This window comes from Fringilla coelebs (assembly GCF_963513975.1).
Source record: "Fringilla coelebs genome assembly, chromosome: 4".
Lineage (NCBI taxonomy): Eukaryota > Metazoa > Chordata > Aves > Passeriformes > Fringillidae > Fringilla > Fringilla coelebs.
Window position 1 is genome coordinate 53,707,450 of NC_140032.1, and position 27,383 is coordinate 53,734,832.

Here is a 27,383-nt window from a genome sequence, read left to right on the forward strand (position 1 = left end):
AGCCGCCAGCTCCCGCGCTATAAAAGCCAGGAGAGGCCCGGGGTGGGGCTGGCGTCAGCGGGAAATGTCTCCCTGGAAGCAGGTACGTGTCCGCGCCCTGCGCGTTCGGGAGGGCTCGGGGCGGGGTGCGGGGCCGAGCGCACCGGGGCTGCTGCGGTCCCTCCCCGCCGGCGGGGCCCGGGAGCTGCCCCGCTCCGCTGCGGCCGCGGGGGGAGCCCGGCCCGGCGCCGCAGCCCCGGCGCTCCCGCCTCCCGAGCCGGCCGGGAGCCGCAGCCGGCAGCGGCCGGAGGCGCAGCTCCGCGGGCGGCGGCGGAGCCCGGGCTGGCCGTGCCGCCCGCGCCTCTCGTCGCTGGCGGCACGGATCGCCTCCGTCCTTCCCCCGCGGCGGGAAGGGCCGCCCAAGAGGAGCTCTCCTCCCTCCCTCCCGCGCTCCTCCCGCCGCCGCACACCCCGAGGAACGGCTTGTTTTCCTGCCCGGATGATGGATTTCTCCGCAAGGTCATCCCTGCCCGCGGCGGCGGTGTGCCCGCGGCTCCCCAGGCGCCGCCGCCGAGGTAAGGGGCGGGGGGAGCGGAGCGGGCTGGGACAGCACCTACACGGCCCGCACACACCCCAGCGAGGGCGTTCGGCGCCGGAGAGCAGCGGGCTGGGTGCGCGGGCAGGTGTCGGGGCGAGGCGGGTGTGCCTCGCCCTGCCGGCCGCGCCCGGCCGCGGGTCCGAGCCGTGCCCCGGGAGCCGAGCCGAGCCGTGCTCCGCTCCGCGGCGAGAGGGGCTGCGGCCGCCCCGCCGAGCGGGCACCAGCGGGTGGGAGCGGCCGGGCCGGCCCCGAGGGCATCTCTCACGCTCTGCCCGTTTTTACCGGCGCTTGTAAGCGACTTTGGCTCAGGCGTGGTCCGGGAGTGCGGAAAACTTAAGGAAAGAAATAAAAAAGGTGGAGGGAATATTGATGAGATGCCCCCCACCGCCGGGACGGGCCGGGAGGATGCGCGGTGCGGTCGCCACGGCAACGTGCCCGTGGCCGAGATGCCGCAGCGCGGAAGATGCCCCGGAGGCGGCCGCCGCCGCCCGGAGTGGGGATCGCGGCCAAGGGGCGTCCCCCGGGCCGAAGCCGGGCGGACGCAGCGGTGAGGGTGAGCTGGGTACCCCCGGGTGGTTACCGGCGGAGCCCGCGGCTCCCCAGACCGTGGTGGTGTGGCGGCTCTAGGCCGAGAGCGGGAGGGTCCACGGGGGCTGCGAGCTGGGATCTCACGGTCAGGGAGCATCGCGCCGTGAGGACTGGCAGGTAATGTCCCTTGCCTGGCTCAGGGCGTTGGGGCTGGCCATAAATCCCTCACGGCCTTTTCTTTCTCTTGCTGTAGTTGGTGACAAAACTACTGATGATGTCAGCTCCTGGTCTGTGGCTTGCGTTGTCCACATTCAGCTTGTGTTCTGTGCCCCATACAGTCCTTGGCTTCTTTAATACTTTATTCCTTCATCCTTTTTTGTCAAGGAAGATAATAACGCTAGTGGTGGGTTTTTTATTTGTAAGGCATTATTATGGTCCTGTAGCCTAACCTCTTCCATAATATAAAGCAGAGACTATTCCCCAGTGGTTCCAAGGTCTGGCCCACCAGCCTCTTCAAACAGTCTTGATTAAATGACTTCCAACGATGGGAATTGACTACATTCCTGGATAATTGGCTCCAATTTTTAATCGCTTTCTTAAGCGTTTGCATCTCTTTTCCCCTTTGAACTTTTCTGACTTCATCTTCCAGCTACTAGATCTTGTAATGTTTTGCCTGTCAGATTAAATAGCTATCTAGTTTCAGATCATCTCTCTCTGCTCAAGTATTTAAGGGCAGTAATTAAATAGCCACTTAACATTGTCTCTGATGAGATAAATAGACCTGACTCCCTTGGTCTCTCCCTGGAATGCAGATGCTCCCCAGGAGAAATGTCTGGGCTGCTGTTCTCTGAGCCTCCACCACCATCCTTGCCCGCCTCCGGTGCTGCACAGCAGCAGGATTCCAGGAAGGCCCTTGTTAATGTCACGTGTGGAGATAATAACCTCGTGCTCAGTATTCCCCTGTCTATTCACCCAGTGGCACAAACTTTTCTTTCCCACGACTACATGGTGGGAACTTCTGTTCCATTAGTTACAGGCAGTGATCTCTGCACTTCTTTGGAAGCCAAGGTTTTTTCAGAAGCTGGTTGTCAGGAGCATTTGAATTAAATATTTCTACATTTATGCCTTTGGATCTGCCTATATTAGAGTTTTTTCCCTCCTCAGTTCACCTCGCTTCTGTGGAGTCTGCAGTTCAGGAATCACAATAGAGCTCTGGTGTCCTGTAGAAGTCAGAAGGACTTCTTTTCCCAGGATCTCCCCCCTAAAGGTCTGTCTTCTTCCCCAGCCAACTTCAAATAAGTTTAAGGCCTCTTGGAGTAAAAGGTACTGAGAAGTTACACTGAGTAATATATAAACTGCAAACTGAAAGTGCCCATTACAGGGAATTGCTTTTGTAACTGCTTTTGTTCAACTGTGCCTCCAAGTGTTGGTGAGAGAAAAAGAGAATTGCTTTCCTGTCTTAAAGGGCTGTAAATCCCACTGCCGACTCTGGTGTCTAGGCTGACATACACAGTGTCCTTATTTTGAGAGTCTTTAACCTGAACGTTGTGAGTTTTACTTGCTCTGAAGTGGGCTTAAGTTTGGACTTACAGCTCTCTAGAAAGTACAATATCTGAGAGTATGGGCCAGAGGTTAGGTGGCTTTGAGAGAATATTGTCATTTTTTCCAGCAGCACGTAGGTAGCATCTTGAATCTCAACAAAATGATGGGATTGAGTAGTCTGAAGGCACCTTCTGTGGGAGATGGTACAAAACAAAGTTCTTTGAAATTAACTATTTTTTGTTTGTTTTGATTGAGATTGTTTTTATTTTTTCTTTGGGGGTTGTGTGTTTGTAACCACCTTGACTTGCCCTGTCTATGAGCTTAATACACAGTGAGGGAGGGAGGGTGGTGTAAGAGGTTCTGGAAATTAAAGGTCTTTACATGCAGACCATCCCATGGAGTAAGTGATATGATGATGCCTGTGAGTAAGGTTTGTTTGCACAAATAATGATAGCAGGTTTCAGCCTTTAGAATGACCCAGTTGTCTTCGAAGTGTTAAAATGAAGAAAAATACATTCTGACTGTGCAACGACAAATGTCAGGACAAAGAGTGTTACTGAAATTTCATGAAGATTTTTTAATTACAAGTCCCAGAAAATGTCTATTCATAGGATTTCATGAAGTATAGACAGTGATGCACTAACTATAAACAGTCTGAAAAATCATCACAGAGCTCAGCTATCACATCTGATTGATTAGAGCTCCAGAATTCTGCTGAATTTTCTACAGGCTGGTGTCAGCATCTTAAGAATTGTTTCTCAAGTGTTTGTCCAATTGTATATCTCCCCAATATGAAATTCTGAAAGATACCTAAGAGGTATCATTCCCTCACCCATTCAAACTCACCTTCTGTCCCCCAGACTGGGCTAATGTCTCTGAGTTTTTTCAACATATGCTTTCCCTTCTCATGGTTGCACCTTTTCTTCAACTCCTTTCGCAATCAGAAGAATATGTGTGTGTTTCCTTGGGGTGGCTGGTCCCAAAAATTACACATTTCTGAAGCCCATCCAGAGTCAGCCCAGCATTAAGAATAGTGGCTGGTAGTTAATTCTACAGGCTGTTAATTAATTGTAAACAGACAGAAGATAGTATTTTTGAGTTTCAGGCTTGCTGAAGACTGTCCAGTGAGCACCAGGCTAGACAGATTTCACTAGCAAGATACTATGGCAGTGGTAAAATTTGTCAGATTTGGGTCCTGAAACTGTTACTGACGCTGTTATTTTTAAGACCATAAACTCCCTCTGTCAGACTCAGCCAAAGCTAAGGGGAGCAACATCCTGCCTTCAGTTTGTGAAATCCTCACTGCTGTAGGAGTACAAGCAATCTGCTCGTCGTCTCACAGCTACAGTCAGAACAGAATTTACTAACTGAGAATGATGCTCCTAGCAGCACATCACTTCTTAATTTATAACTCCCACACTAAAAGCAGAGTTAGGATACAGGCTGAATCTGCTGCCTTTGTGGATTTTGGAGCAATCCTGGGTTAAGACCTGATGTTACATAATTTAGGTAAACATCACCTTCTTGAGAGTCAGAACAAAAAAGAACATGGATAATTTTACTAGTGGAAGACGAGTTCTGGACATATTCTGAATGAATTAAGTTACTGTCCAATAGGAAAAGTTTTTGAAAGTATATGTAAATACTGTGAGTTTACTTTTGCAAATAGTAAAAATAGAAAAGTTATACATATATCTTTTGTTATATTTATGGACTTTGAACTCAGTAACAGTTCTATAGAAACAAAGTCTGGTGCCGACTAAAAATTTAATCACACATGGTCAGTTACTTATTAACATCGAGTTATTTGTCTCTTGGGAGTCTGTGGCTAGGAGCTCACATTTGTAGATTGGCAGCAGATCCTAGAGGGTTGAGGTGTCAGCATGCTGCTGAGTAAATAGGGAAGAAAATGCAGCACCTGCAATTGCATGCAGGCTGTGCAGGGGGAGAAAGGCAAAGAAAAAGGTGGGCACTCGAGTAGGAATGACTGGGAACCAGCATAATAGCATTTTGCACCTATTTGTCCTCTGTCAGCAGTGGACAAGTGCACAAGTGGTGCACTTGATGAGAATAATTAAGTGGAGGGAAGCATGCCAACAATGACAAATATTACCATGCATTGTGGTAAAAGAGTGCTACAGGTGTGTTCACAGAGGGCAGATTCAGTTCTTTCCACTCGTGAATCCAAATCCGTGATCCTGTGTAACAAAGCTTGGTGGCAGGTATGGAAGCTATTACCGCAGCCAGTATCAGCCAGACATCCAGGAAGATACAGTATCTATTAAATTATCCAGGAAAAAGTGTGTCTATTATATCTCCGAGTGGAATTGTTAGGAACACGTGTTACTTCTCCTGATTGTTTTACTGATTGTTTTAGTAGAATGTAGTAGTAACAGCTGAGCTGGCTTATTTCCCCCCTCTGACAGTAGTTCTTATGGAAGAGTGAGGAGTTAATCAAGGGGCACACAGACATCCCAGTGCTCTGTTAAGCTGTTGTATCTGTGCTATCAGCATCACTACATCCTGCTGCTGTCTGTGTCTCACATAGTGGAGACCAGCTCTGAGCTGAGGCTGAACAATTCATTTTCCAATCTATTTGTATCACTGTTGACTACCTTTGGAGAAGAAATATTATGCTGAGGGAGTGGGGGAGAAGTTTTTTAGAAGAGGATCATAAGAAGTATGTGTTCTGAGATATCTGTCATCTCCCTGTCAGGCAACCCTCCTAGTCAAATTCAACTATGATAAAACAGATATGAGGCACATTGCTAGACAGGAATCTTCACTGTGGTCTGGTGACCTCCTGATCCAGGAAGCAGCTGCATTGCTAAGTTGAAAAGCATTCATATCATCTGTGGATTGATTGTGGTTACGTGGTAATAACACACCCCCTCCCATTTGTGTGCCTGTACATTAATGCACACACAAGCTGGGGGAAGAGCAGTGTTCCCTGAAGCTTTGGCAGTCTGGATGATTCTGGCAAGAGTTGTTAGTGCTCCAGTTAGCTGCAGCTATGAACCAAAGCACAGGTCAGGACTGAAGTGACTACTGCAGGAAAGGTTGCCTAGAGAGCCTGCAACAGGAGTGCTCTTACTTTCGGAAGAAAACATACCAAATACAAGCAGAACGTCATGACCAAACATTCAGCTTTGGAAAGACAGCTCTAACTTATTTTCCCTTTTTCTGTTTTGGTTTGTTGGTTTGGGTTTTTTTTCCTGCTAAATGGACAAGGTGTTACTAAAAATATTGAGAAGTAAAATCAATGTTTGCTTGAATTCTCACGGTGACAGCTCTGTCCTGAGATTCTCCTGTAGGTCAGTGATGATAACTAATATTGTCAGCTCTTCAAAATCATCATGCAATCATCACCAGTTGGCATTTTTATCTGGATGAACTTCTATATGCACATGTGCCTTCCTACTTCTTTTGGAGAACATTGAACAAATATTGGCTCCTGCAGTTGGAATCCCAGATTGCATTCTAATGGTGAAAATCTTTTTCCCAGTGATGTTAATGTGCAAACAAACAAAGTTCAGTTTTTAAAAGGGAAGTCAAACAAGAAAAAAGGCAAAGTGAAACAACAAGATGTGCAATTATTTTTAATATTCTTCATGCAAAAACCCAACAGATTGAAACAGAGGCCATGAATACTATGCTACATTATGACTAATCTGAAAAGGATACTATAAAAAGCAATGGCTTATCTCAAATGATGACAGTGAAGTCAGTGAAGAATTAATTCAGGAATTTTCTGGTGACTCCAGGATCCCTCTTCACATGCATGAAATAATCACTAGAAACCTGAGAAAATCAGTCAAGATGTTATCATGGAAACAGTGGGAATTTCCAATATGGGATAACAAAGGATCTGATGTTTACCTTAAATTTGCATAAACAGGAGTCAATTCATTTACATTTATGTCGGAAAAAAAAGTGGTTAGGCATAATTTTCAGATGGATGGATTTTTCCTTTCCTGGGTGAAACAGAGAAGGAAAAGAACAGTAGACTGCTTACTAATCTGCTTTTACATGGTTTTGGGAAGAGATGAGTGTTCCTCTTTTTAGCAAATGGAGCTGGCACGTGTTTTCTCTGGTCAGGGAAATGTGATGTTTGCTTTTTGGGGTGAGCAGAGTCCCTTAACCTAGAGCCAGCCTGACTGAAAGTTATTTTCTATTTGTGGGCAGTCATTTTGTCTTAGTAAAGAAACTGTAAAATGTTTTGAAGTGCAGGGACTAGTGCTTTACCTTCAATGTATTGCCAGTGAGATCTCAGTCCAGAAAGTAGCGTGTCTGCTGAGTGCTCAGAGAGCAGTCCCTTCCCTTCTGTAGGCCCCAGGACTCTATGGAGTTTTGCCAGAAACAGGGTCAAATAACAGATTAAGTCTGTAAAGTTGGTATAACAAAGCAGGTGAGAAATTTTCCAGCAAATAAGGTGATGTGGACAGGGCATTGTTGAATTTTAGCAGGTCCTTGTTTTCTTAGACTACTGGAGCTGCAATTCAGAGCAGCTTCTAAGATGGCATTTGGGCACTGAGTAATGAGTCTGATATCACCAGATCCCAACTTCAGAAAGTGGAGAGGTGTAAAAGTCACCTAAATCTTGCCAGCTCAGCTCTCCTAGAAGCAGTCTGGCTGTTGAGGACTTAGCCAGTCCTTTGGCTAGGAAATGCTGAAGGATAATTGCAATTCAGTATTTAACAAACGAAAGGGTCACTTTCCTTACAGTCACTCTCCTTCCTCTAAAGTATCAGTTTCATGAAAAACTTCACACAATTGAAAGATTAAGGTTGAGATGACTCATTAAGAAAATTATGGAATATAATAAGCATGCTGGGGAGTGTAGTAGGGGTAGAAGTAATAGTGATAAAATACTTGTCAGAAAGCTGATAGTCTTGAGAGGAACTGTGTGGAAACAAGATGACAGAATTATTCCACTCCGAAAGGCTTGCTCTTCAGAACTTTTTATAATACTGCTGCACACCACAGCCTCTCCATGTTAATTAAAATAAAAATGTTCATCTTGCCCTTGAGGTTAATAGTTAGGGAGTCTCTGTTAAAAGCTGTTAAAAGAGGCTATGAAGGTTTGCATGAGTTTGAGCACCCAGATTCCTGCTCAAGCCAAGCAGTAGCCCTACAAGATCTGCTGTTTCAGTACTCCATAAAATAGCACGAGTCTCCAGCTGTCCCTAGGGACAGGTATCCTATCTACAAAGTCAGCCGTGGTAACATTTGACAATTCTTAGTTGCAGCACCAAAGGCATTTTCACAGAAAGGGTGAGAGGTGTTTCGAGGAGTCACCTCAAGTGCATGGTGTGGCAGAATAAAGTGACCAGGCTTTCAGGTCCCTGTCTCCTGCCCCATTCTTCAAATAAACCCTCATGCCATAGCTGAGAGCATTTGTAACTGCAGGTGTGCTTTCACCTACCTCAGCCAAGAGCTGCTTAGACTTGGAGGCTGTCACTGCATGTGGTGGCTTCAGCTTGGGACTGTGCAGAATCTGTGCTGTTCCCCCATGCCTGAGAACACAGGGCTCATCAGCTGAATTCAGCCCATGCTTTTAGCCACGTGCTAGTGGTGCTAAAAATGCATGAGGATGCACTGTGAACTACGACTGAGGAATGATAGTGGTTCATTCATTTCCTGAGAAGTCAAGCAAGCTGCATCAGGAGCTGCAGAGAAGTTTTAACTAATGGGTACTACAAAAGGATTAGCTTCATTAATTTAGCTGCATGTGCTTTTGGCACTCAGGAATTAATCCAGCCTTTATTGATTGTTTTGAGTCTCAATTAGCTTGATGCCTAGGAAGGGGAAGGGACAGGCAGTTTCCTCCTGCATACAGCAGGCACAGAAACACAGAGATGGTCTTTTCCTTGGTGAGAAAAGGGGTTTTTACTTCCTCTCTGGGTTTGGGGTAAGCATCAACTTAAAAGGAACAATTCAAACCTCAAGTCATGGGGCCACAGTGCAATAAAAGCAGATAATACCCTATCATAAAGCCTGGGAGCTTTCCCTCAGAAATACTCTTCTATTAAATGGTCTATTTGAGAATTGCTTCCAGCTGGGCCATGCTTGGCCATTATCACAGAAACATGTGAGTTGATATTGGGAAATAGGAGACCAGTATTTATCCAGTTCAAAAGATGCTCTTAATATGTAGGGCCTCAAGGGAATGTTGCTTGGAAAACAAATTTTCATAATAAAATGACCTATTTTAGAGTTACAGTTTTCCATGCTGGAGGGGACACGAAGGTAGCAGGATGCTTCCCAAAGAGATGGACAATAAGCACACTCACACTTGCTCCCTAATAAGAAGATGAATGGACTGAAGGTGTTCATGAGATAGTACCTTGGGATTTCAGGCCCTTTTTTTGTTGTTTGTTTGGGGTTGGGTTTTGGTTTGGTTTTTTCTTAATTTTTTTTCCTCTCGATTCTTGCATGCAGACTATTTGTATGTGTTTGTTGTATCCAGATTGGCATGCCTGCAGGAATATGAGCAGACCTTCCTACCAGCAGCCAGCTCAAACATGTAGATGACAGGGACAGAACCCCCACAATGTCTGAGCCATTCCTTAAAAAGCCTTAGGAGAGGAAAATTAAGTAAAAGGACAGCAAAGCTAATAATAGTTTCCTTAAGTATGTACCAGGAAAGCAAGCTTCAATTACATTATGCCTGTAATATTTTGATCCCAAGAACAGAGCTCTGTAAGAAGTGTTATTTGCTGTTACTCATCAGTTCCGTCTGTGTGGATGCTCCAGGACAATTCACGTGGTGGTGGTTCCTCCAGGAGCAGAGCCTGCCTTCTAGTGACTAATGAATGCCACCTACTCAGCCCCAGTTTGTCTCATTTTGTCTCATTTGTCTGTTGAACCCCTTCTTCTTTTTCAATGTGATTTATAATCTTGACTTCAGCAATCAAGATTAGTCTTTAATGACCACATGAGTTCAACTAGTTGGCAATCAGAGCCACACCTGTTATTGTAAAAATCATATCAAAGTCAGTAGCTAACATGCTGCTCAGAGCAGGAAACTTAATTAGATGGGTGAAATCTGACCTTGCAGGTAAAGGCTATAATTCCTTTGTTGTTTAGAGGAGGTAAATCTGGCCTTTTACCAGAGGTACCTAACCAGAGATACTAAATTAATATGAAATTGTTCCAAATACCATAGTTGCTGTTCTGACAGGAAGCCAAACCACATCATCCTTTCAGTCATCCTGTCTTAGATGGCTGATTCATAATGAATGTAGGGCAGATGAGGTAGAGATGAATGAAAAGTGTCTGTTTTCTAGTAGACCATACAGTAACTCTTTTGCACTGTAGAGTTAAAGACACAATTTCATGTGTTTTGGGGTAAATCTGCTGGCTTACGTTTGGAGAGCATTTCTAAGAAGAAATGCACATGAAAATATACATTGTCCTTTGAATTAATGTGGGATCAACATTGTGTGTTGCATGGGGAATTTCATTCATGGGCTTCTGAGCTGACCTCCAGGACCAGAATTGAGCTGGGATAGATATCTTGAGGTCACCTAGTCTTGATCTTAAATTCTTCACTGTTGAAACTTTTAAGTGTTAATTGGTTATATATGCTCAATGACTAATTCTGTTTTGAGAGAGGATTTTCTGTTTGTCCTGAAAAGAGGGCAGTCTTTGGGAAAATGGGCTTTCCCCCCTTATGCATAGACACAATTTTTTTTGTCAAGTCTGTTTGGGGTTTTTTGTTTGTCTGAAGGTTTTTTGGTGTGGATTTTTTGGTTTCTTTTTTCTATGTCCATATACACAGAAAAATACTTTCTGTATGATCAGAGAGCAGCCTTTTGAATTGTGTTTGACATTGGTCAACCATTAAAAGAGAGACCTAATACTTTACCAAGAAAACCCCAGGAAATGGGAAAAAGTACCCATCAGAGGCTTAGAAAGACAAAGCAATGGTTACACTATTCAACTTGAACATGCAACAGGAGGCAGCAAGAGATAGGAACATGGTCAACATCACAAATACTTCAGACTGTCTTTTAGAAATGATGCCATACCATGGTACAAAAGGCAATTTTAAAATAACCATTTATGAACAGTTTCCTGGCCTTGAGCGATATGAAGCTGTGAAATGGTCTGGCAAGGAGCACACAGCAGGAGACAGATGGGGAATCAGTGCTGGAAGAGCATTCAAGCCTAGGTCCAGGAGGCAGAGGGCCAAAGAATTTCTCTTATCACAGGGACCAACCAGCTTACTTTCCTCTGCACATCCTCCTTTTTCTCCTGAAAGAGCAAGTCTCCCCTTCACCCCTTATCTCCTCCTGCCTTCTTACTCAGCAGTTGTAGAGGTATGTCAGCCTCATAAATGGAATGAAGTCACTGAATTCATATCGGAGAAGACTGGTCTTCCCCAAAGGTCAGCATTAACACTCTAGTTTTGTGGGAGAAACTTAGGACTGAGGCATGCTAACCTTAAAATTCAACAGCTGAGCCATTTCATCTAGTTGCTGCCCAGAGAGAAGGCCAGGGGCCTGATGAACTTTTAGGTGTTGCAGTTTCTCCCTTAAAATAAAGGCAAAGCTGCCACACAAGGGGAAAAGAACACATTTTTTGTCCTTCTGGAAAAGGAAAAGGGTGAGAGTTTTGAAGTGGTGATGGGGGATTTTTCAGCCCATCTGCAGTGCTAATCAGACATCTGTCTCTCTCGAGCCACCTCACATGGCAGTCTGCATTTGCAAAAATATTTTTCTCCTCTTGACTTGGAATAAAACAAACCTAACAGTTTTCCTCTGGCTGCCCACACCCGTGGCTCAGGATTGTTAATAAATAGATGAGGAACCAGAGCGAAGAGAGCTGAGAGAATGAAAATGAAGCTGCAGTAATTACCTGGACTGTGCTGAGCAGCAGCTGAGCAGGGATGGAGGACAAGGCTTCCCACCTTAGTGACAGCCAAGTTGATAAATTGCACTCAGTTTCCCAGCTCTGTAGCCTGGCATTGCTTGAACCTCTGACACAACCTGCCTCTGCCTGTGTCCACATACTAATTCCATTTGTTCTTGGTCTGCTCTGAGTTCTCTTGCTCTGGCACATAGGTTTATAGGAGAGGTGTTTCAGAAGAAATTGCCAGCCTTGCTCTCTGCAAGAGAAGCAGCTCATCTGTAAGAAGATGAAAAGATTATTGAGTTGCTGGCTCTGTATCTGCCCTGTTTACACTGGATGTCCTATTCGCTCTTGTCACATGTTCATACCCTGTCTGATCCCATGCCCTGCCTGAGCTTTCTGAAGAGCAAGAGCAATAAGAGAGCCCTTCCCAGAAGTGCTTACCTCCTTGTATGAACACTTATGAATCTGCAGTGGTTGCAAGTACTTCTCTTGGGTGGAGTATGTGCGAGTGCTTTTCCTGGGTCTGTAACATCCTTTGCTTATTCAGCTTTAAGGTGGTGGTTTTCTGGGGTTTGGTTTTTTCCTTTGCAAATGCTAGCAGTGGCATGTTCTGTACACTTGTTTTGTTTTCTGCCTTTTGTTTAGCAGAGGTCTCTTTCTATCTTTGTAGATTCAGGACTTGAATCTAGGAAGGGAAGGAACTCACTTGAATATTTTTTCTGTAATGTTGCAGAGGTGGATCACTAAAGCCCAAATTGCTGGGCTCATGATTGCACAGCTTTTAGTAGTAGATGATGAGATTTAGAAGAAAGGTGTTCTGTACTTAAATCACTGGCATTAGACACTGGCTGTTGCATAGCCTTCTCTGTGATCTTCATCTGTGTTGGATTTTATTGAAGAGGCAAAAAAAGTAGAGGTTCCTACCTTTGCTCTGTATCTTTTCTGCTTCAAGTGATGAATGCTTAGCATCTCTATGCTCACATGTAGCATCCAGCAAAATGGCAGAGTATGTTAGAACCTTCTGGCATTTCTTGAATAAAAACAGGAACAAGAAGATTGTATTTTCAAAAATATTGAGCAACTTGTAAATCCTAGTGGTTTTACTGGTATTCCTGATTATTCAGCACTTTTGAGCATCTTTGATTTTAATGCCCAGCTTTAATCACCCAGATTAGGCTAGATGACTGTCTTTGTTAATATATATCAGATTTTATGTGTGTGTCTGTCTTCAATCATGTAAGTATGCATAGTTTGTGGTAATTCAAATTATATCCATAAACAGGATGTCAATAAAAATAAATTGTGGTCGGAAGGCTGCTGTGCATTCACAGCTGTCAGATGACTGGTTGAAGTATCTAGTACTTATCTTCAAGAAGGTGCTATGTGGAAATAAACCATCTTGTCTGGATTTTCATACTGACTCTAAGGCTGCCATGTGTTTTCTCACTCTTTCAAGTGTGCCTCTGTGCATGGGGCATTGATGTTCAATGTGAGTCCAGTAATTAAACCCTAAGCCGTGAATGATCCTTTTTCACACCCTGCCAGCTTCCACTCCAGCTGACTTAGAAACAAGGACAGAGCTGTTCCACAGCCTTGCTCTCCTACAGCTGTGCTCTAGCAATGTACAGCTTGACCTTAGATCACTTCTAAGATCTGCAGGTTAAATACGCTGGCAGCTTGAGCAAGGGCAGCTAAAACTGCTCCTAAGAGGAGTAAAAAGCAGTGCAGCCTGATGGGATTTATGGGAGGTGCTGGCTGGTTGGTGATAAACTCAGAAATTGCTTGGGGGTGCTACATCTTTTTTTTTTTTCCTCTCTCTCTCTTTTTTTTTTTTTTTTTTTAATGCCTGGGGCATGATTTGCTTGCAGTGTGTAGTGTGAGAAGCTGGAAGGTGAGCTGGAGAGATAGCTGCCAGGTGAGTGCCAGTCACACTGCCCATGGGGATGTCTGCTTTGGGCTTGGCCAGGTGGTTGAGGCAGCCAGCTCCAGTAAACCTGAGACTCAGTTGAACTCAGATGTGATATAACTCCTTTGAGCTGTCATTTTAATTAATGCTAATTATTCCCATTAACCAATTTGGCAATCATCCTGAGGGATGGTGATTCGAGGCAAAGTCAATGTTTTTTACCAGTGCCTTCATCACTGTATGCATTGCTTCAGTCACCTAATAAATGTAAATGTGAACCCCCCTGTCCTAAATGCAGAAGAAATAAGGAGGAGAGGTGTGCCCAGCAATAGGCTCAGTGTAAACCTTGAACTCTGACTTGGAAGATGCCAGCCTTTGGCAGGAGTGGGGATGTCACTTTAGCCTGGTGTAAGCCTTGCAGAGTTCCAGGGTGTGGACTGGACCATGAGCGTGGTATGGATAAGGCAGAGGTTGAGGGTATGGATGTGGCTGTGCCATACTGCAGTGGCAAAGCTTTGGCTTACAACACCTTCTGTGTCTGTTTCCAGCCTGTTTTATTGAATTAGTCTCCAGATTTTGCGCTGCTACCTCTTAAATATTGTCTGTCTTGAGGAGGTGGTCCTGGGCTTAGTTTGGTTCCAACACAGATGGGACTTCCCAGGTCAGACTCTAAATAAGGATTTGTTTTAAGAGCACTGAGATTTTTAAGAATTCAGAAGCAGAGAATGTAATTATTCTTAAGCCTGTGAAAATCATATTTAAATCCCAGTATAAAATGTGGCAGACAGTTGGATACCTCAGCCCCCCTTCTTGGGGCTGGAAGGATAGAAGCACATTGAATGTAGGGATAAAAATACATGTTTTGTATAAGCCATTGTTAGGAAACAATTCTAATAGAAGTGAGGATGGTTCCTGCAATTGTTAGCATAAGAGATTTTTACACCCCTGGGCTCCCTGCAAGGGCAACTTTAAAAAGTTATTGCCATCAAACACCTGTGGGATAGACTGCAAATAATGAGTTGTTCCTAAAATAAGCCATCATACAGCACAGCTGTTGGTGTTTTTCTTTGCTGTAGGAAGATGGAGGTGTTGAGAGAATGACTTGGTGACTGAGTTGGCTGCTTCACCCGGAGGAAACATTGCAGTCACTTTGCTCAAGCACATCTAAGTGCAGGATGAAGAAGACTTAAGAGCCTCTCTTTGTCCCAAAGAACTCTCTGGCTGCATAGTGAATTTCAGGACCCAGAGTTAGTGATGTGAGGTTTGGGAGTTGATTTTCAGCAATGCTGAGTTGGTATCAGTGCCAGAACTGCCTTTTGCCCAAGCCAAGAGCCAGAGCAGTCAGCTTCTCCCAATTTTACCTGATCAGCTCTGCCATAGTGGCAGTCGCTGTCGTCTGGGTGGTTACTCAGATGCATCTTTCAACACCTTCTGTCAGCTCTGGATGGAGACCAAAGAAAACCTGCAGTGGTTTATGGTTGTAATATTTTACCACCGTTTTCCCATCCGGCATTGACCTTCATTAGAGGCGGGTGGCTGGAAGCCATCACCCACCTACAGTGCTTTGTACGCCGTTAGGCTGTTCATCATTTCTGGGCATAAAGAACAGTGGTCTCACTGGTTATCTGCAGTACATGGCAAGGGTTGGTTCCCCCACATCCCACATGCAGTTCTTCATGGGTTATGCAAATAATGAATGAGGTGCTGGTGTGGTCCAGTTCCATTAGGGTCAGGGTTCAACACAATAAAACGTGTAGCCTCAAGTAAAGAAAAAGAAGAGGCTGAGATGGCAGCTTCTCATGTAATGGTCTCAGTAAAGTCACATCATAAGCTTGAGTGACTGAGGTGAGCAGCTTAGAGTCCTTAGCTGGACACACAGGTTTGAGTCATTGCCCTCGGAAGAGCATTTACCGGCATTGTAAAGACACCACAGAATTGCTCATATTTTATCTCTGAACACCGAAGGCCTCCAACCTGCAGCCATTTGGTTTCCTGCAGAGCCTCAATACATCAGACAAAAAGTGGCCCAGCGCATGGCACTTCCTCTCGTGGGTTTTTTGAGAAGGTGTTTAGCAGGAGGCAGTTTGCTAAGGAGATTATTTTGTTCTTTTTGCTGCTCTTACTGTCAATGACAGCCAGCAGCAGAGCAAAGTGACAACGTGAAAAAAACAGGAAGCAACTGCTGAGGTGGCAGCAGGAAGAAGGCAAGATATTTTTAACTGTTGGGTTTTTCTTTAAAAAAAAAAACAAAAAAAACCACCCAAAAACCCCACGGTGATAGCTGTTTCAGCTGCCAGCCTCTCTATTCACATGAGTTGTGTTTTGTGATAGCCAAGAGGTAAGAGCAGACATGGTGAGATCATCATCACGCCTTTCTTAGGTTAATCACACAGTACAGCGCATTTCTGTTACAGTAATGACTGGGTAGGCACTGCATCCTTCTTCTCTAATTACATGCCTTTTGGAGTAGTTCTTTTCTGTTAGGATAACGCCTGTAAATGACAATGGATACGTCCCTTGCCAGGTGCCTGTTATGTAAAGAACTATTCCCCTCTCTAATACTGAGCCCACCATCTTCATTAAAATAATAGATATATGAGGAGAACTTAATTTTTTCAGACTGTGCGTGAGAGTTAAACATTATAATTTTTGGGTTTTACCTTATGCAAAAGACATTGATCCTGCTGTCAGCTCTTCCAAGGCAGAATTTCTTTACTTGAAAAGTTGATTTTAAAATAAGAGGTGCTGCTACAATACATTCTCTGGGCACTGATAATATAGTTATTCAGCAGCAAATCAGACCTGATTGTCTAGGGTGGTAACTGCTCCTCTGGATGCTTCAGCCACAAGATGAATGTTTGGATGCAGTGCACTGGGGGGAATGCTCTTAAGGAAGTCCTAAAGAAATTCAGGAAACTTCCTTTTTGAGGTCCTGAAAGCATGTTAGAACTACATAACAGCTTTTGTCCCTAGAAGCCACCCTTTCCAAGACACACCTACTCAGCAGTGGTTATATTTTCCTGACCACAGAAATGTGATTTTTGTATTAGTCTGGCTTCCAGTGGATCGATGTCCGTGTAAACCACATCAGCCTGGTTGTTGCAAGTTGTCTGGGCAGCAAAGAAGAATTGCAAGAATTGCATGGGCAACAAGCCAGCATTCTGCTTTCATCCCCAAAGATGATCACTCTGTTTTATGAAGTCATGTTGGCATTGCTGGGTAGGAAAAATATATTTGTTGTTGGTCACTGCTAAATTGCTCTCACAAAAAGCTCATGAAGGGCTTTTGGTTGTCAGCTGTTAACATTCAAATGCAGTCAGCTGTATAATATGCATTAATCAGGGGTTAGATTTCACCATGCTTTTATCAGAAAGATAGCAGGATAGGTAAGGAGCGAAATTCCCATTGGTTGTTAGAAATTCTTGCATTTGACACCAAATACAAAAGTGTTTGAGAGGTCCATGTGACCCTCCTGTTCGCACTCCTCCAAAACCATGCCTTGGTTTTACGCAATAGTAAGCTGAAGAAAAATAAGCAGTGGCAGTGAGTTATGTGAAGTGGAGTCACCTGCCTGATGTGGACAGCAGGTCGCTGGTTTCCTCTCATGTGCATGTGTCAGGAGTGTGCATGCAGACTTCCTCCTGAAACAAGGCTTACCCTCCAAGTCAGGCTGCATTTCCTTAAAAATTGCTTCCAGGGTCAGCCACTGGAGTAAGAAAAAACTGCTGATAAATAATGAGGCTAAACGTAATAGCATGCAATTAAACAAAAAAAAAAGGTGTATTTTACCCTGGTGTTGCCTCCCCTCCGGGGTGGCCCAGGATACCAGGAATAGCTTATGCAACTGTTGCAGCTGGCTGCCAGTCGGTGCAGTTGTTGCTCGGTACAGCTGTTTTCATAAAGCCATTTATCCTTCCCTTTCACCTTGGAGGAGAAAGACTGATGGGCTCTTTGCGGTGTTCAGCAGGGGCTTTTGCCTGCTTGCATGCCTCAGGGAAGAAAGCCTTTTTATTGTGTGCTGTAGCCCTGGGAGGTGTGCAGGGAGAGAGGCTGTCTGCAGCAAGGAGCAGGCTTGGGAGGGTGAGCTGAGTGGGGAAGCAGAGGGGCAGGATGACCCGGGAGAAGAGTGTGGAGGGGATGGACGTTCAGGCTCTCATCCAGCCCTCCCGTGCTTCCTTCCCGTGCCACCCTCCTCTGATGATGTGTGAGGCTCTCTGGAGAGATTCTAGAGGCTGCAGTTACATGAGGGTCTGAGCTTCTCCTGGAAAGGGCTTTTAACCTGTGCGAAAGGAGCGAACTTGGAAGGCTCAAAACTTCAGCGGCAGCAGATGATACCACAACTCTTTATTTAAACCAGGGTTTTCAATCTCCTTGCCAAATGTTGTCTTCTAGCAATCTTCTCGATACTGTGTTTCCTATCACTTCTAAATACTATTTTTTCTTGCTTTAAGGTGTTGGAGTGCAAGGCAAACCCGTTTTCTTTCTGGAAATGTGGGAGAATATTGCTAAACCATGTTGCACCTGTAAATCAATAACCACTTGATTCTTACTCCCGCATCCCCCAAACAAGATGCTCTCACAGCACACCCACAGCAGCCAGAGGACAATGACATTTTCAGCAGGGGCAGCCCAGCAAAATTTTGGGGCTGAGTTGCATTGTAGCACTGCCAACAATGCAGGAGCTCCTGCCAGGGCCCCATCAGCAGGTGCCAGAGCTGGATGTGGGGGTTGCTGCTTGTCTCCTGGCCAGGGCAAGATGGGTGCTGCCCACAGGGAACAGATGGGACACAGGCTGGAACATCCTGTCTCGGAGCAGAGCTGTATTTCCTTTTAGATGGACATCTTTCTAATTGTAGGGTAAGTGCCAGCAGGACGGTGGAGCTGAATCATGGTTGATCACCACACAGTTTTTATTCTCTGTGCCTGCCTATTAAAAGCTGATTGCAGATATTCTCACACATCTGTCCCTGAGTGACTGCTGAGGTACCCATGTGTCCCTGGAAATGTTGGGGCAAGGTCCTGCTCAGGGCTCTTGGCAGGATGTACTTCAGGTTTGCCAGAAGCTGAGAGACATGCAGGAAGGTGCAAAGCAGTTTGCTTTGCTTTCTGTTAGTTCCAGAGGCCATTGTACCATTTGTAGGACTGGCTTTGCGCATTTTCTCATCTGTAGGTTGTGGGCAGCAGGTTAAGCTGAGCTTTGTCCTTCCAAAGTGGAGTTCCCATGCTCTGCACTCTACAGAGTTAACCTCTCTACCTGGCAGAGAGATGCAGAGATGAGAAGAGTCAACAACCAGGAAAATGTGGGTTTTTTCAGCATGTACAAATATGCTAAATAAATCTTCAGTAGGTGTCAGGCTGATTGGCAGCCATCTCTTTCTGGCTGAAAATGGAAATGCATCCTGCCCTTGACTTTTCACATGATTTTTCTCAGTTTGCTACCATTACAAAGCAAGGGCAAGCACTGAGCCTGTGTTTTTGTGTTTGGACTTACTTCCCATTTTTGCCTCTGCTGTTTCCCTTTTTCATTGTGTCATGACACCTTTCTGAGCAGACCTGATAGACACCGCTGGTGGCGTGTTAGCATCCAGGAGGAAGAGCTCTGAGGTCTGGTGAGGAGTCCTGGCTGGATCTGGTTTGTCCATGTGGCTCAGTTGGTAGTTCCAGCTGCTTTGGTGTTGTGGTGTGCATACAATCACTCACTTGGCTTAATGTCTGCACAGAGGGTGCTGCAGCCCTGCGTGCTGAGCGTGTTGCTTCTGCTGTCCTGCTCTCTGCCTGTCTGCAGGTCTGACCTGCTATAACATGTGCATTCCTGAGGTCTAGAAGGGGAACTGGGGCTTGGAGCACCCTCTGCTTGAAATGCCAGCCCCATCTCTGGTGGGAATCACAGGTGTGCAATGGGCATCCCCACCACCTCTTCCCTTCCTGTCATCACAGTGAATTGTCTCCTGTCAGCATCCCAAAACACACCGAAAGATGGAAGCTCTGCATCTTGTATCTTACCTCTTCAGGCAAGCTCTTATGTATTTTAATGAATGTGTCCTTGTTTTGTGCTGTCTTTCATTGGTAGTGCCAGTCTTTTTGATCCCACAGATAATTAGGAGAAAATGGCCCATAAAGCAAATTTTTCACCAAACCAAGGATAACAAACACCCTTTGACATTGAAAAGATGGTAAAAAAAACCCCACTGGCTGCAGAATTAGAAGAACGTTTGTATATTTAAAATTTAAAGAAATGTGTTATATTTTCTTTGTATTCAGTGATCTGATATGAGTTCAAGTGAGCCATTGTCTTTTTCCTCAGATCAGAAAATGAGAAAAGAGACTGAATTCCCACTTCAGCAGATGTTTATCTCTGTTCTTAACCGATGTGGCTATATAATGATTTTTTGTGATGATCTGAGAGATCTTGTGAGATTAGAACTATTAAGAGCAAGTGTTCAGCTCTTCCATTTGCAGAGAGAAGGTTGAAGAGAGGGCTCAAAGAGTACGGGACTCAAGGAAAGGAAAGGTGAGGAGAATCCAGAATTGGGAAAGGGGTGCTTGATTCCTTTGGGAGCTGCTTTGTAGTTGTATTTATGGTTGAGGGTAGGTGAACATACTGGAAGTCTTATTTGTGCTTTAGCAGATTTTCTGATTTCTTCCAGAGGGAATGAAAGGCAGAATCTTATGTAGAAATTTCCTGAAAATTTATTGATTTGTATTATGAAACATGCAGACTTTCTCGTTTTGTTGAGCTTCTCATAAGAAGCAAGAGTAAAAAAAAAAAAAAGCCTACCGTTTTTTTAGGTATTTTGGTGCTTTTCTTGCTGCCTTTTCATAACCCAAACACCATTTATTTAGCCTGTGTGTTATTTTGTTTTACCTAACACTCCATATCATGAACCATTATGCTGTTAACACTTGCAGTGTTGTTTTATATAATGGGGATTGGGTATTACTGAAATAGGTAGGAGTTTCTTTACATTGTCAGCATTGAGTTGCCTGGAAACTTCTTGGGATTTGAGGGTGTTTGGGCTTTTTAACAGCACATAAAAAAGACCTACTCAGTTACAAGAGTCTGTGATGGTCTGCTGGCCACGCAGGGACCGTCCCAGACCATTTAAGCCAAACATAGACTTTGCCAAAGTTAGAAACCTCTTGTTGCTAAAGGTCCAGAACAATTCTTTGTTGAGATGAGAATGACACAGTCAGGCAGGCTAATTTGATCTGCAAGAATAAGGATAAAAACTCTGTTGGTGTAGCAAATCTGTTCTTATTACTAAAAATTGATTTTGACCTTCGTAGAGATACTAATTTCACCTCCTGTTAAAAGAAAATTATGGATGATTGCTCCAGGTCTGGCATACAAAACTTAAAAAGCGATCTTGATTTGTTTTGACGTGTTTTTTGCCCTTCTACTGAGTTTTGTATTTCTGTTTTTCCTAAGTATTTGCTTGCAGGCAATGTTGTTTGTTTGTTTGAATCCTCACTGTCTTGGCAGTTGAGTACCATTGCCCACAGGTCCCAACATTGTTCTTCATTTCTATATAACAGGACTCAAATAATAAAAATGAGACAATAATCATAAATGAGATTCCAAGAATACAAATGCCTTTCCAGTTCTGTAATCTGTAGGGCTTTCTTGCTGCTTTCTTTCATAAGACTTTGCTTTTTTTCTGTTTTTTATTAATTCTTAAGTTAGAATATTTTCTTAAGTTACCATGCTTATTTAGGCTACTTCAGTGCCTTTGGCTCCTGTCATTAGGATGGTTTAGTGACAGTCTAGAAAATAATTCCCATGACTTTGACAAAAAAGTCTTTATAGAAACTTTATGCTTTTAAACTAACTCATATGCAGAGTCATTCCAGGCAGAAGAATGATCCACCCTCCAACCCATATGCAAGGGTTACACAAAATGTCTGGACTATGCTCAGTTGTCCCACATCAGAGAATAGGTTCAGGTGGGTTTTCTGGGAGAAATTTCTTCTGTTGATGTTGTATATCAAGGAGTGGTAGCAAAATCTCTTTTAATTACCATATGAGGCAGACATTCAACTGTATGTTTCAGGTGGTTCTAGTAAAGACCCACTAAACAGGGAGAATTTATGTAGAATTCAGACCAGAACTAATTAATTTCATTGAAAAATTAGGAATCACTGCCCTGTTGAGTGGGTATTATGAGTTAAAAGATAATGCTCCTGTGTGCAGATGCCTTGCCCAGGTTTTGTATAGTGAAGAACCAAACAGATTTTCTCTGAAATCTTTATTTATTCTGACTGTGTTTGCTGAGTAGTACATCTCATCCTAAAAATGGGGATTGATTTTTGTTCCATTATTTGCTTACTTTTTCTTAAATAAACTTTGGATCTAAAAAATAAGGAAAAAAGATATCTGACCTCCCCAGTTGTATGAACTGGTTTGGTTTGCAGAGGTATTTGGAAAAGGAAAGAAGAGAGTAACAGAATTTAGTCCAAGGGATACCCAAAGCCATCTGTTCCTCTCCTCTCAGCCCTTAGATGTTTATAGCACAACAGGGTGAACATGGAATGTCTGTCCTTCCTTCAGGACTATATTGGCTGTCCTTAAAGTGAGAACAAAATGAAGGCAAGACATGTGGGCAGCCACAAACTTCCATTGGTTTGCAGCCTGGATTACATACTCAGTACTTCCCAAAAAGCTTGGTGGTCCTTGGCCCTCCTGGAAAGCCGTCGTGGGGCAATGCTGGGCTGCTGTCACAAAGTGCAGCTAAGAAACTTGGGATCCTTCAGGGGCAGGATTACAGTTTCTCAGGGCTGGCTTAACCTAAGGAGCCTGTATCTCTGTGGTTGGACAGAGCCCAAAGAGGCAGTATAAAAGTAATAAATTTTTAATACCTGGAAGACAGAAAGCTTAATGAATAAGTAATAAGTTGCAGCACTTTCCTTTTCTTAGAAAAAAATTAGACTGGCTGTATTTTTAAAAATTTTCCTTCATTGAGCATTTTTCTCCTGTTGCTTTTTTAAAGTATCCTTAGGTGCTGAAATTTGGGATTGATTTTACAGAAACTAAGGAACTCGTACCGCTGTCATCCAGGCTGAGAAAAGGAGAGTAGAGATTTTTCTGGAGAGAAATTTTGTTGATTTCCTGGTGGGTAGGAAAGGTCTGGAAGGCAGCTGAGTGACTGCTCCACTGCTTCCAGCATCATCTCCCTGGTCATGTAGCAAGGGAGATGCTGCTGTGTGCCTGCAGGGACAGGGGCACACAAACAGGTACAGCAGTGTTCTTGTCATCAGGTTAACAAACTTGAGTGTCTCCCAGGTCTCATACCTGTGTTTTGCTGGCAGCATAAGCCAGTGAAAGCTTTTGAAACAAGCACAGATAGCCTGAAGCTTAAAAGAAGAGTGGGGTGGGATTTTATCACTGGCCACCACCACTCTGCTGACATGGATCCCATCCTTGATCTCTAGCAGTGTCCAGGCTAAGCCCTTTGGAAAGCCAGCAAACACATTTGGAGATCACCTCCAGTTTGAAGGGATGGTTTCTTTGCAGTCCTGGCATGATTCCAAGCTGGATAACTCTGTTCTACCTGGTTAAAATCCCTCCCCCACATTTCCCTGGGTATGGCATGAACCCCTCCTGTCTGTGGTGCTGCAATGTTCCCCTTTCAATTTCATACCACCTACCTGTAAGTTGATTTCTAGGTCATCTGTACCCCATTTGTTAATCAAGCTGGCTTCCTTGTAATTACTTCAAAGGATCTCAGTGTGACAGCAGTGAGTATGTGCACAGCCCTGGTGTGCAGTACCTCCTCTTGGTTTCTGTCTGCATCACCCAGCAGGTTGGGATCCTTCCGTGTTCCTTTTACCGGTGAGGTTTCGGTTCATTCACGTTAGTCTGAATTGACCTGTTGCCCCCTGTGACCCTGTCCTTGTTGGTAGTGGGGCTAGAAAGGCTGCCCTTGAGAAGAAGGGGGAACTGGTGCTCACTGAAGATGTGGAATCCACTCAAACCTAGGAATCTGTTCTTCACATTGCCATTTCCTTCCACAGGTGGCTTGCTAGAGAATATTATCACAGGGATTTTATTTTGTGACTGTAACTTGCATGCAAAGTCTGTACCTCTTCTTTGATTTCATATTTCTTTTTTCCCCTTCCTCTTGGCATGTGAATGTTTTCATTAATGTATTAACAGCACAGGAGCTGTTGTTCCTTTGTCCCTAGTATTGTTTTCTCCATCTTGACATGAGAATTTGGAGGTCCTTGAAATCTGTGTCTTTTTTTGTGACTTTCAGGCAGAATTGGGTGCTTCACTTCCCCCCCTGCCTGCAAGTATTTCTCCTCACTGTAAAATCAATTAGTTATGGGTACTTTTTCTTAAATCTGACTGCTGCTAACACTGTGTTTGTTTCATTAACAGATTAGCTTCACAGGAGACCTGTTGTCGCCAGCCTGCCCAGTGAGAAAACTCCAAGGAGAAGCCGAGGACAAACAACATCTTGAAGACAGTCCATGGGGACTGTACCAGATCCTCTGAGATCTGCCAAGCTTTCCCTGGTCTCAACTTCTGCGGAGGAGGAGCCCCTGGCAGACCTGCAGCCTGCTAAGCCCCAGCCCCAAGCCCCCAGCGGCGAGAGGGCCAGCAATGGTTTCCCGTGCGCGCCGTCCAGCTCAGCTGGGCTTTGCTTCTTCGACCTGACCTGCACGGGCGCTGCCAGCGCGCAGAGGTGTGAGCAGTGCCACACAGATGATGACAGCCAGCAGGAAGCCTTTTCTCCCAGGCTGGCCAGCACAGCTGCAGAGGGGCACCCTGCAGATGTAAAGCCTGCTGGTTGTTCCCAGCCAGCGGGCATCCAGGCACCGGCAGTGCCAGCCCTTGCTGCCGCAGGAGCCCTCTCGGCGGGGCAAGGGCCAGAGATGATGCCAGCCCCCCAGAGCTCCCGGCAGTTTGTGCAAGGCAGCCAGGCCAAAACGAGCTCCCTGACACAGATAGATGACTCTGCCTTGAAACCTCAAGGAACTGATGATCAGCCAGCGCTCGAAGTGTTAAATTATTCTTCCCCGGGTGATCCTGTCGGGGTTAATCAATTCTGCCACACTTCTCCGGCAAGCCTTCTGCAAGGAGGGGAGAAAGACAGGGAGGCAGAGAAAAATGGTTCTGCTGTGTGTCAGTCGGCCTTGGCAGCAGGGCAAACCGAAGCTGACCTGGGCAGAGACTCGCAGACCGGTCTGGAGGCAAAAGGTGGGACTGCAGACACGCCGCAGTTGCATTCCCCAGATAAAACTGAAGTGGTGCAGAGCAGCGAGGCACCAGCCCAGTCTGGCCACGGGAGTCCCCATCCTGTACATAACCTGGGCCCCACGCCTGGGAGTCCAAACCCCACCCAGCTCTCCAAATTCAGAGAAACAGGTACAATGACAGCTCAGCCAGAGAGCAGCCCTTTTACTCAGGAAGCTGTAAGCAGGACATGGCGGGATGCTGAGGTTCAGGCCGTGGCCACTGTGGAGAGCAAATCAGCTTCCACCAGTCCCAGCATCTTTGCTGCCTTCTTAAAAGGGAATCCTCCTCCAGAGGAGAAGGAAGAACTGCACATAATTTACCAAGGAGGTCTGGGGCTGAGCCAGGCTGCGCTTACTGACAGTTTATCCTCACAACAAAAGTCTCCGTGTTCTCCTGGTATCACATCAAAATCGACTCTTGTGGCTGTGACTGCTTCAGCCCAGACCCAGCCTGGGGTCCCATCTGATGTGGCATCTCTAGTATCAGCAGATAACACGAAACCTGTTCTCCCCTGCTCCCCTGCAGCTGGTACCTCTCAAGGAACATCTGTGGGTAATGCTGAAATGAGCAGTGCAGCCCGTGATGTCAAGGATGCTGCTCAGCTGCCAAAGGATGCTCCAGTCCCACCAAAGCCCATCCCAGCTGAGCAGCTTGGAGTTGACTCCAGTAATCAAACTCCACCACAGTCTGGGACTGGTGCTGGTGAGCCAAGCACCACTTGCACTGATGCTGTCCCAGGAACCCAGAACAATGGGCAAGATCTCATCCCTCATGCAGGAAGCAGCCGGTCACCTTTACTCCCTGGCAAGGACAGTGAGGCCAAGCAGAAAGAGGTCCTGGGCAGCTCTGAGCAAAAGCCTGTGCAAAGCAGGGGTGGGAGTCAAGGGCAGGCCAGTCCTAATCAATCTGTGGTAAAACCAAAGGAAGAAAACTTGGTGGTGCTTGATCCTAAAGGAGGGCTGAACGTTAGCAGCCAGCCTGCCGCTGTCCGTGCGGAGGTGTGCCCACAGGACGCGGGTGAAAAGGAGAGCAGAGGCCACGGAGACAGTGGCCAATCTCAGATGGCTGGTGGCCAGAACCTGCAGGCAGGACTGACACCCGAGCTGAGTGTGAGTCCTGCAAATCTTGCCCCTCCCGTGGCAGCATCGGCAGCTCCCCAGCAACAGGGCTTCCAGGCCAGGCAGTCCGGACATGATCTCCACGCTGCAGCGATTCCTGCCTCCTCTCAGGCTGTGCCAAACCTGGGGGAGAGCAAAAAGCATTCCACCCCAGCCATGGAGGCAAAAGTACAGGTGAAGCAGTCCAAACACGTCAGGGATGTTGTTTGGGATGAGCAAGGAATGACGTGGGAGGTTTATGGTGCTTCCCTCGATCCAGAATCCCTGGGAATTGCCATCCAGAACCACTTACAGAGACAAATACGGGAACACGAGAAACTGATCCGGGCCCAGAACAGTCAGACCCGGAAATCCATTTCCTCAGATACATCCTCAAATAAAAAACTAAAAGGGAGGCAGCACAACGTGTTCCAGTCCCTGCTGCAGAATTTTAGGCGTCCTAATTGCTGCGTCCGACCTGCTCCTTCCTCTGTGTTAGACTGACACGGTTTGCAGGGGTGCCTAAATAGCTGTGGTGGTGGAGAGAATCCCTCCCCTCAAGTCCTGCTGTTTGGTTGTGTTACTGGGGTTGTGATGCAGCAGTGGAAAATTATTTCCCTTTGTTTTCTGACTAGCCACATGCTCCATCCTGCCATTATTATTGTCACAGCTGGTGTATTTCCACGTTATGCCCCAACCTTGACTGCTGTCAGATGAAAAGTTAGGCACTTAGCAAAAGCACAAATTTCACCTTGCTGCAGGGGGAGCAGCACCTTCTGATAAAGCAGGAAGCGGAGGGATTGTCAGAATTATGGGAATTTCTTTATGTGCATTATGAGGTCTTACTCAAAGGGGTGGACTGAGGGAAGGTGAGGGAGGTGGAATTAAGGTTCAACAGTTGTGAAGACCTGACACAAGACGACTTTCCTGGTTTGTAAGTTACCTGTGCTGAGGCAAGTCCATGAGCAGGCTATGGACATGGATCACTGAGCAGCCTCCCTTTGTTGGCACTGTGGGCCGCCGGTCTCAGTGAGTGCCAGGGAGCCCGCTCTTCCCCTCCTGTTGAAATGCAGAACCGGGCAAAGAATGAGGATCAAGACTGAAAGATTTCTCTTTGGGAGAAGCTAAGTCTGTGGGATGTTGGTGGCCAGAAGGGAAGGTGAGAGAGATGCTTTTTGTCCCCTGCAGTGGCCGCTCTTGAAGTGTGAGCCGTCGAGGCGCTGGAGAGCACGTCGGCAGATGGACCTGCAGCCAGCAGGATGGTGCCCACCCTTTCTCTGGTACTCCTGCCAAGTCTTGGAAAAGCAGGGAGCTGTTCTGCCTCCTCAGGTGGGGTGGGCAGCCCTAGCTCGCAGCCTCCTGTGGCACTGAGCACCTCTGTGACCTAGAAGGTCACTCTTTAAAGTGATGTGGACCTTTCTTTTCTCCAGAGATGCACAGTAATGTTTTCCCATAGCAGCAGGCTTTCCTGTTCATTGGAGTCCATGAGCCTCTATGTCTAGTGTGCTACACTGATGGGTTTTTTTTCCCCTTTTAAGTCCTTAGCCAACTCTACTGTTTTTTTCAGTATTTTGGTGCTTTTCTTGCTGCCTTTCAAAACCCAAAAACCATTTATTTAGCCTATGTGTTATTTTG

The 27,383-nt window shown here is 45.6% G+C and overlaps 1 protein-coding gene across 1 annotated transcript; it reads left to right on the plus strand.

Moving 5' to 3' along the window:
- Window positions 1-26,823, plus strand: GPRIN3 (GPRIN family member 3). Its single transcript, XM_084204965.1, has 2 exons — window positions 1-82; window positions 23,791-26,823. The coding sequence occupies exon 2, from the start codon at window positions 23,883-23,885 to the stop codon at window positions 26,250-26,252; it is 2,370 nt and encodes a 789-aa protein (XP_084061091.1). The 5' UTR covers window positions 1-82; window positions 23,791-23,882; the 3' UTR covers window positions 26,253-26,823.
- The last annotated feature ends 560 nt before the right edge of the window (window positions 26,824-27,383 follow it).

Coding starts and splice junctions, on each gene's coding strand:
- GPRIN3 (XM_084204965.1), top strand. CDS start 23,883: ATGGGGACTGTACCAGATCCTCTGAGATCTGCCAAGCTTTCCCTGGTC.